Source organism: Benincasa hispida, chromosome 10 (genome assembly GCF_027475165.1).
Source record: "Benincasa hispida cultivar pf3 chromosome 10, pf3_genome.v1.1, whole genome shotgun sequence".
Taxonomy (NCBI): domain Eukaryota; kingdom Viridiplantae; phylum Streptophyta; class Magnoliopsida; order Cucurbitales; family Cucurbitaceae; genus Benincasa; species Benincasa hispida.
The window spans coordinates 20,913,426-20,924,254 of record NC_143487.1 but is presented as its reverse complement, the minus strand read 5'-3'; the positions used below and the strand labels follow the sequence as shown (position 1 = coordinate 20,924,254).

Genomic DNA, 10,829 nt, shown 5'->3' with positions numbered 1-10,829 from the left:
TATTACATCAACAAAGCATCAAAATTAACATCAAACTTTTTTTCTTCCCTTTTTGACAAGAATATGAAATATTGAACCTAACTGTGGAAGTAGTCTGCTTAATTACCCATTTTCCCTGCAATGTTGATGCAAACATATTTGGGATTAGACCAAATTCATGGCCAAACAAGGAAAGTTTCGTCCCTTAGAATTGGGAGAGAACTCTCTACGAATAAAAGTTTGTTATTCAAGATGTGATTCAAAATTAGACAAGTAACAAATCAAATCTAAAATGTTAATTAAACCCTAATTTATCTAAAATAACAAAACAAACCATACTAATTATCTTTTCTCCTGCATCAAATATCATATCAAATTCAGTCCATTTTATGAATAAATAGGAAAGCAAAATAGACAAAATAGACAAAATAGGAAACCATTTTATGAACTAGTTGGAGTGTGATAGACAAAATAGGAAAGCAAAGCAACAAAAAAAAAAAAAAAAAGGAAAGCAAAGCAAGGCAACTGACCAAACTGTAGTCGATTGGTTGGTGTCAATCTGGGAAAATTCCAAACCAGAAAAGGCCGCTATCAGAGTCGGTTCGGTGGTGGTTTGGTTGAAGAACGGACTTCGACCAACCAATGTTCACCCCTATTTTATATTGTGACTCATAACATTAGGAGTCATAATGTAATTTCAATAGCTGAGTATCAAGAAACATAAAAGTTGAAAACTTCTGAGCCCTAGTATCATCTCGTTGATCATGCTTTGAAAGGTATTAATCTAAGTAACAACAGATAAGTAGATAGACTAATTGAAAGAAAATATATTTAAACAAGAAACGATCTTGTTTTAAGAAAGTAGGCAACAATAAACCCAAGTAGAGAAAAACAGAGTGCTAGATCCATTTGGGAGATTTCTCAAGGCATATAAGGCAAAACAGGGATCAAATCTCCATTGGAAAAACCCCCAAGACAACGTTTTCCAAATAAGGTAAGGGTAAATTAACAGAACACAAGAAAATAAAGCGGGATAACACAAGAACAAGCAGAGCCTACTTAAACAAAGAGTTCATAGAGTGCTCTAGTTTGTAAAGACCCATAAAAGTTGGAAAATGAGAGAAGCTTCGATAACACGACCTTACTTGTGAACAGGATCTGTTCTATAGGTTGTGTAACTGTATGCTTGAGTTCTAAGAAAGAAGCTTTGATAATAGTAAAGCTAGCCGAAAACAAAACCCCTGTAACTGAACTTGAACATTAATTAGCTCATGAGCCAGAGGAAAGGAGACGAGGAAGGACAGAACACCTGAAAATTTGAAAGAAGTGATGTCATGTGGATCTTGGCGGGTGTCTGAAAAGTAAATTAACAACTCTTTACTTCTGGTGTCATCTTTATCATCATGTTCCCCTCAAAAGTAAGACTCTCTCCGAAAAAAACTCTTCCAATTGCTTCAAAACTCACAAATTCCTTTCTTGTTGGTTTCTTGCCTCCACAAGTTGTCCATATCTTTCACCCAGCATTATGCAGCTGCAATTTTTCCAAAATCTAAAAATGGGTTCAGCTGAAGAAAATCGTCAAATACACGTTAAGCACCCAAAAATAGGAGAGAGGGTAAAGAAGATACTAGGACACTAGACTTTCCATCAAATAAATGCACCTAGAACCTTGCTTGGGCCATCTCGTAGGATTAAACGAAAATAGAGGTACATCGTTCTTCCACACTTCATTCATAAGCTCAACAAATAATAAAAAAAATTATTCAAAGGATTTTCCATTGTGGATGAGAATAAGGGCCTTTTATGTGAACAATGTTTATCAGCAAGAAGCAGAGGACTCTTGTTGCTCAAATCCTCCTCAACCTATTCGTAATCAATTCCCTTTTCAGCGAGAAACTGGAGCCCTCATCCCCAAAATGGGACAAAAATCCGACTTCGCTTCATCTTCCATTTCTGCACCTCCAAGCACGATATCACACATGGAAGAGAGTTGGAAACTGTCATTTCGGCGATGAAGGGGAACAAGGAGAAGTATGGTGGTTGGTAGCTAAGGAAAGGGGAGAAATTTTAATGCATGCTTAATTGATGGGTGGGTCTTGCAGTCAAGCTTCCTTCTACCTTTGCACTTGAGAGAAAGGAAATACAAATTTCAAACCAGCGCACATTTTTCCTGCATTTAATATCAGTTTCCAGAAATGCTAAATCTGAAGGTTTTATCGCTATATTTTGTTCTAGTGCTAAGGTCTTCATCATAGTACAGGACTGGAGGCCAAACCGCGGACCATTGCTTGATTTTATGAAAGTTAAAGCATTGTGAGGCAAGTTGATAATCATTAGTACTACGTCATGTGAAGGAAAAATTACCGATGTGGCGGTTAACTCCAAACCTTCAGATGCAGATTAAACAACAGTTTTGCCTCTAGTATATAACTGCAAACCACATTGTTGTAGTCTCCCCGAAACTACCACAAAATATTCAAAGATACAATGCCAGTCCCTCGAGTGGATAAACTACGCCACTTGTATGTTCTTATAAGGTCCTTTGTCTTTTGCAGCCTTCCAGGAAAGTACGCCATAGAAGAGCATCCGGGGGAAAAGGCATGGAGGCAATCACCTTCTCTGCTTCCACAACATGTCCATGTGAAGAAAGCAAGTCAACCACACATTGATAATGATCCATTTCTGGTTCAACCCCATATTTCACTTTCATCTTACTAAACAACTCCATTCCTTCTTTAACAAGCCCACCGTGCTTGCAAGCTGTAAGCACTGCACCGAGAGCTACTCCATCAGGTTTAAGACCTAAAAACTCCATTTCTGCAAACCTTTTTAACGCCTCATAAGTATGGCCATGTAATCCAAGGACAGAGATTAGAACCGTCCATGTGATTAAGTTTCTACCTTTCACTTTGTCAAATATTTTTAAAGCACATTCAATGCTTCCACATTTTCCATACATGTCAATTAGCAGATTACACACGAATGTATCACAACAACCTAAACCAGTCTTTATTATAACGCCATGAACTGAACTGCCCAGAGCAAGGTTGGACAGTTTAGCACAAACACTCAGAAGGGAGATGAATGTATAATTGTCTGGGTAGATTTGGAGTACAAGCATGCATTTAAAAAGTTCTAGAACTTTGAAATAATTATCCATTTTGGCACAAGCTTCAATCAAAATATTCCAAGATATAACGTCAGGTTCTTCAAGTGGACAAAGCAATTTCTGTGTCTCATCGTATAGACCAACTCTATTATAATATCCAGCAACTATGTTAGAAAGCACAACAGAAGGCTGTTTGTTAGAATCAGAGATGTAAGCCAGGACATCAGATATGAGACCATGTTTGGCATAGGAAGAAGCAAGAGAGCTTGATACATAATCATTTTCCTCGTAGCCCATTCTTATAATCAAACAATGAATCTGAGCTAACTCTGAAGCTAATAGTGTCTTCATAATGGCCGAAAATGTAAATTCATTCGGTCGATTACCAAAACGGAGCATTTCTATCAGTAAATACATCGAGGAAGTGTAGCAATCGATTGAGTAACCCGAAATCAAAGCGTTCCAAGAAACCAAATTTTTCTCAGCTATCTCATCAAAGCAGTGACGGGCTTCCTCCAATTTTCTGAACGTAGCGTAGAAGTCAATCAAAGCAGTACCCACAAATACATCAGATTCCAGAGCATAACAAATTGCCTTTGAATGAAAATATTCCCCATAAATTGAACTTTCAAGACAACTACAAGAGTTGACAGCGTTTACAAATGATGCCTGAGTAGGAATTAGTCCATTTGATACCATAGTATAAAAGAGTTCTAATGCTATTTCAGGTCTATTGACTTTTGCCCCCACGCCAATGATTGAATTATATGTCACAACATCCCGCACAGGCACCTCTTCAAACAGTTTGTCAGCTAAGAAAAAGCCTCCACATTGTAAATACATATTCACCAGAGAATTTACAACAAAAACTTCATAATAAAACCCAATTTTAATCACAATTCCATGTAACAATTGCCCAAATTTCAAGTCTTCTTCCCGTGAAAAACAAGACAAAACACCCACAAAAGAGAACTTGGACAGTTCTATCCCTCCACACATAAGCTCACAAAACATAAACTTACATTCGTCCACAAGTTGGTTACGACCAAGTAGTGACAATAACGAATTCCATGTCACTAAACTTTTCCAAGACATATCTTCAAAAACCCGTAGAGCTTCCTTAAAGCATCCATCCCTGCCATACAGCCCCAACAAGGTCGTTCCCACAACAGCACCAGAATGAAACAATCCATTTTTAACGGATAACCCCTGCAACTGAGCACCCTGCCAAACATCCAACAACTCTACCGACAATAACCCACCAAATGTGAATTGGGTCGGTTCAAAACCACAATCTCTCATCTCCGAAAACAAATCCCATGCTTCCTTCACAAAACCAAGTCGGCTATACCCACTAATCATCGTGTTATAAGATACAACATTTCGGCAAGGCATTTCGTCGAACACATCACGTGCCACCAATAACATCCCAATAGAAGAATACTGGAACATGAGATTATTATGCACAAATATGGCCTGGTTTGGAACAGGACCCATTGTAATTGTGAGAGCATGAAGGGGTTTTGTGGTTTTGAAGGAAGGAGCCTTGGAGCATGCTCGAAGCAGGTGGAGGATAAGGTGATGGTGCTTAATGATATGGCCATTGAAGCTCATGCAGTTCTGTAAGGAACTTGTTTTGATTGCAACGTGGGTTCTGTTTTAACATAAAAAGTTATATACTTTTCCTTACCGGTGGTACGGAACAACTGAATAAGCTCCTGTTTCCATTAAGATTCAATGAAAAAACATCAAAGAAATTCGTGTCATAAGAATATGCATCTTCTTACCTGTAAGCTGTTCCTCCATTACCGTCCAACAAAATAAAGTGAGACCTTGTCGTTCATTCATATTCATCTGATACAAACTCCGGTGCGGAGTGAAAATTGAGTTAATTTTGAGAGCATAAATTTTGACTTTTGAACTCCAAGAAGCTTCCTATAAGAAAATTCCCGAAGGAGGTTTCGACGAGTGAAAAAACTCCATAAGAATTAGCCCACGGCCCGGCCCATAAATCAAGACGGCCCAACAAAGATAGAAGCCCAATCATTAGTCCGGCCTCATCTTTAAAATTTGTTGATAAAATATCGCGTGAAAAAATCAATTTATTAATGGGAGATTTTTTTTAAAAAAAATAGAAAAATATGGAAACTATTTACACAACATAGCAAAATTTAATCATTTTTTATAGAGGGTTGATAAACGTTGTCTATCAATGATAGGAAATAAGGTTGGCAAAAATTTATGCAAGGTTGGGTCCCCGCGAGTCCCCGTCCCAATCGGGATGGAGAACCCCCAAGGATCCTAACTAGGTCCCTAGTAGGGAACGGGAAAGGTATCTCCGCCCGTCTCCATCCCCGATTAAATTTTTATTTTTTAAATATATATATATATATATATATATATATATATATATAACGAGGATAGGTCCTCGCGAGGACCCATTTCCTCGGTGGGGATAGGGGAAATACACCGAGACGAGGATGGAGAGTCCCCCTGCCCTACCCCACCCCGTTGTCAACCTAATAGAAACTGATAGAAATCTAACATTTGATATTATGTGATGACAAAAGTCTATCAATATTTTTATTTCTGTAATAGTTTGACATTTTCTACAGTGAAAATTTTTCTTTATTAATCTATAATTCTATTTTAATACCCTTAAAGATATATTTTTCATACACGTGTGTAATTAATTTTTTTTTTTTAATTTATAAAGGTATTGGACACGAAATTACAAAGTCAAAGGTTTATGCATCTACCATATGACATTTTAAAGTTTAAAAAACAAAATAGATGCATAAGTTAATTAAACTTGTAATTTAAATCTCATTGGGCAATTATTTCATGTTTGGTAACTCCTTTATTTTCTTTTTATAAAAAAATATTTTTTTATTATGGTTTCATTGTTCCCGATAAACATTTGATTTCTTACTCAAATTTCAATTTCAAAATAAAATAAAATAACTACTTTTTTAGTTTTTAAATTTTTGCATGGATTTAAAAAAACATTTATAAAAAGGGTAGACAAGAAAAAAAAAAAGAAATAAAAAAAAATGGTGTTTATAAGTTTAATTTTTAAAAATAAAAAATCAATAGTTATAGAATAAGGTTTTAGTTTTTCGTTTTCTATGTTTTAAATTTATATTTATTTCCACGCAATTTTTTTTTTTACTTTTTTTTTTGTAAGTTTTTCGCCTTTTTCTTTAAAATAAAATGTAAAATTAGTGTTTATAACTTAAAATTTTAATTGTGACAAAATGTTCTAACTTTTTATTTAAATGAAGTAGCCTTCTCAAAATTTATTTTCTTCAAAGGGAATCTTTGTTCTTACTTGTCAACAAGTGACAAAGACTATGTTTAGACATTTCTATCTTTTTTTATTTCGAGAAATTTTTAATACTACCTACTCATGATTTGACACGTCATTAAATGATATGATATTTTAATGCATAGGTTTTTTACCATTCTTGAATGTAAATAGTATGAAAATTTGTTCATATAGGTAGTAGTTAGTACTAGATATTTTTTCAGGTTTTTGCTTTTTATTCTACATATTAAATTTTCAATAGTAATAATGTTATAGGTAATTTTTTACTTAAGAAGATAACCCAAAAAATGAAAATAACATGGAGGTGAAACCAGAACAACGTCGGAAGGAAGTCGAGGGAAAGAACCTGCCTTTTTTCTAAAGCCTACCTTTTATAGGCCCACATCTAAAGGCAATTGGGCCATTTGGCCCAAAAGGCCCGCCCTCGGAGGCTGAGGCCAACTTTCCCTAGCTGGTTTTCCTATTTAAGCTTGATCTGATCGTTTTGCGTTTTATTTGAAAAGTGATTTGACCTTGGTTCCTTCATTACATACAATGGATGAGCCAGAAATTCTATATAGGGCCATTATATGTACAAGTCTAACAAAAATATTCTACAAATAAATGTAAAAAAGGTGTTCATAACTTCATAAATTAACTAATTTAATACATTACAATTGTCATTTACAAGTTTTCCTGTTTTGAAATTGATCCATGATAACTTCAACATCTAACTCTAACTTATCAAATAAATCGTTTTCAATATAGGTTATAAGACAATCATTCATTTATTGACCTCTCATTCGATTACGCAATCAAGTATTCACATTATGCATAGCAGAAAATGTTCCCTCTACAATAGTTGTGGCAACAGGTAAAATCAACATCAATGTTAGTAATTTGTAAACTAATGGGTAGACCTTGTCTATATTCGTCATGACGTTTTTACTGCAAGATCACATATGTTTTTTAGCTCAACAAACTCAATATTTCAACGCATATCAATAATATAATTTTGAAGTTGATTCTCAAGCATAGAGAGTTCAATAGCTAAAAAATCTTTTGGATAAAAATGAGCAAGTTAACTAAGTTTTTTTCTATCAAAGGAATAAATGAATTACTCGGATTTAGACATGCCACACAAAGAAGCAATTTAGTATTTGTTTCAGTAAAATGATGATGACATAGAAAACTTCAACGGGATAATGATGTAAACTTGTAACTGGTTGAGAATTTCACCTTTTTCCTCCTTGAATTAGAAATATGTCATCTATTTTAAGGGCTTCAATATCATGACTATGACAGAAATCAGAAACCATACTCAACAGCGAATCCCAATTAGATTCTCTTGTTTTCTGTAGTATTTCTTTACAAATTTTTGACTAAATTTATTGCATTCAAAATATCTTATACCAAGATCTACATGTAGTTCTTCTAGATTTATTTATGTATAAGATTGATTAGAATCCAATCAATCCAAAACATTTTTCTTCTTTGAAGATGATGCATCTACCGTCTTTATTGTTGTTTTTCTTTTATAATATATATCCATATTAATTTTGAATTAACTTTACAAAAGTATTAATAATAAGAATATTACATTCTATTATATAAATTTAAAAGCATCAAAACTTAAAGTCTAAGAATATTTTAAAACTTACTTGTAGAGCTCGTATATCGAAATGAATGACAACAAATAATAATCCTCTAGATTGAACTTTGAAATTAATTCTAAAAATCTATACGAGTAATGTAAATGTAAAAATAACATAGAAACAAACGAAAATATATATAGCACAATGTGAATATAAAAATTATGTAAAAAAAAATGAAGGAAACCTTTTTAATAGAATGTTCTTGAAAATTGAGATTGAAAAGTGAATTTAAAAAAGAAGAAAAAAATGTATAAACTGCCCAGTTATGTTGCCGATAAAAAAAAAATATTATTTGACTATCTATTTATTAAAAAAAAAAGCACATTATATTTTAAACAACACATTGTTTGACCAACTTTTCTTTTATTAGGATTTTCATGAGTTGGACTTTAAAAGCCCATTAGAGATGAAAAAATCTAGGTAAAAAGTCATGTAAAATTCAAAATAAAATGTTGGCAAACTTTAGGATTCAAACCCTTGTGCGTCACTAATCAATCAACAATCCACACCAACAAGCTAGTACCAATATTATTACTTAGAATGAACTTTATATATATATTAATACATCACTTTATAATTTATATTAAAAATACAAAACATAGATAAAGCACACACTAGTCTGTTATTCTAATTGTTTTACTAGTGACCTCTTTTCCAAAATACAAATTCACCGTTGGTAGCACATGAGAGTCAGGTGAGTTTTCTCGACCATATTTTGCCATCAACAAATAATATTAATAATAACTGTGAATTTATTTGAAGAGTATATATATATATACGTACGTATCATATGTATATTTGTATGTATGCGTACATATAAAAGATAGAAGGAGACAAACAAAACTGCATGCGCTGTCCAAGCAAACACCATTCTTATGGGGATTGTCAAAAAAGAAAAAAGAATTGTGGAGTTTTGCTTCAAACTCAATGCTTCACCACCACAAAAGAAAAAGTGTTTGGGTGCATGCTTGCCCTCACCCAACATATAATAATTATAACAAAACAATGACATTCTCACCTTTTTTTTTTTCTTTTTTTTTTATTTTTTTAATTAAAAAATTAATTTAAATGTTAAATTACTGAAAATATTTACAAATATAGTAAAATATCAATCTATCAATGATAAACATCTATCAATGTCTATCAGTAATAGATGATAGTAGCCTATAACTGTCTATCACTGATAGACTGTGACATTTTACTATATTTGTAAATATTTTGGTTCATTTTTTATATTTGAAAACATCTCTATTTATTTCTCACTTTTATAAATAGTTAGATATATTCATTTGTTTATAGGTTCAACATCAACATAAACGGTGATTCAATATTTCTATGCATAAATATGAACAAAATATCACTATTATGAACTTAATAATCTTAATAATAAGAATTTTCAACTTATTTTATACAACGTAAAATGCTTATTTGTTAATTTGAATGTTTATAGAGATATTTATAAAACTAATTATTTGGGTTTTTTTTTTCTTTGAAAAGTTTTATTTGAGTTAATTCTACCTTATTTCCAACTGCAATTGAAAGCAACCTCACCTTAAAAAAAAAAAAAAAGTTACAAAGCAATTGCCAAACTTTAATACCTCTTTCCACCTTTCACATTTAATTTGTATTGCATATACAAGTGGTGTTAGCTAGCTAGGTTGTACACTTTTGAGTATTATACCCCTTTGATTACAGCTCTAAGAAACTAAAGTTAAATTATAAACTTGGCTTTTACCATTTGGACATATTTTATATTAAAACTTTGGCCTTTGTGAGATTTTGATAGTTTGATTGGTCTCTATAATTTAAAAAGTCGTTTGACAAATCATTGTTTCAATTGAGATATTATTATTATATTAACTATTTTTTTCACACGTTAGTCATCTATTTCGAATTTGAGTAATTATGTTATTGGTTGACTATATTAGGGTTTAAGATTGAGTTAAAAAGATAAAATATATTAGGTGATGTGCATTTTTCTTTTTCATAATTTGTTCAAATTATATATGTTATTGAAATCCACGAATAAAAGAAAAATAGAAAATAGTATAGAATCGACATAGAAATTTATGTGGTTTATTAATAGTATTTTAGTTACATCCACGAGATAAGAGGAGACCAGTTTTCTTAGAGAGAATCATTCAGTAAATACATATTATAGATGTATTTAGTATTAGAGAGTTTATACAGTGCATTTTTAAAAATTTTGGGATCATAAACGTAAATAATGTAAAGATGACAAATGCCAAAATAGCTTATGTTTACCGATTGAAAGCCTTCCAATAATATAGGTAATAAATTTACCCTATATATGTATATATGAATTTCCTTATTAAAAAATGTGTATCTGCTAATTTCACGAGCTACATGAATCAAATTACATATCCACTTTTACCAATAATAAACCAATAAGTAACCAAACTTGAGTTTCACAATCCAACCTTTACTTCTGTGGTTTGTTAGTTTATACCATTTAAAAACATATATGCTGCATACTTAGTTTAGTAGTAATGGAGATGAAAATTTTCCTTTGTGATCAATTTAATTCCTCATCTCCCTAATACAAGTTAAAATTCTAAGTCTGGACAAATTTAGAGTTGATTTAAATCTTCTTAAGTACTTAGGGAATATTTCAAATACATAGTTAATATCCTTGTTTGTTTTATAAGATTTCATTTTTAAAAATCCATGATATTTTTATTACGGAATTTTAAAACTCATATGACATGAGTTTTTAATATCCTCCCTCTCTACATGTGGAATGTTTATACTTGATAAA

General features: G+C 32.2%; 1 protein-coding gene across 1 annotated transcript; it reads right to left on the bottom strand.

Moving 5' to 3' along the window:
• Positions 1–788: 788 nt before the first annotated feature.
• On the bottom strand, positions 789–5,017 carry LOC120089514 (Pentatricopeptide repeat (PPR) superfamily protein). Its single transcript, XM_039047012.2, has 2 exons — positions 4,876–5,017; positions 789–4,742 (listed from the first exon to the last, which is right to left on the bottom strand). Exon 2 carries the CDS (start codon positions 4,700–4,702, stop codon positions 2,510–2,512), a length of 2,193 nt encoding a protein of 730 aa, XP_038902940.1. The 5' UTR covers positions 4,703–4,742; positions 4,876–5,017; the 3' UTR covers positions 789–2,509.
• Between the last annotated feature and the right edge of the window lie 5,812 nt (positions 5,018–10,829).

What these genes read in the sequence shown, in the direction of transcription:
- LOC120089514 (XM_039047012.2), bottom strand. Translation starts at nt 4,702, where the DNA reads ATGAGCTTCAATGGCCATATCATTAAGCACCATCACCTTATCCTCCAC.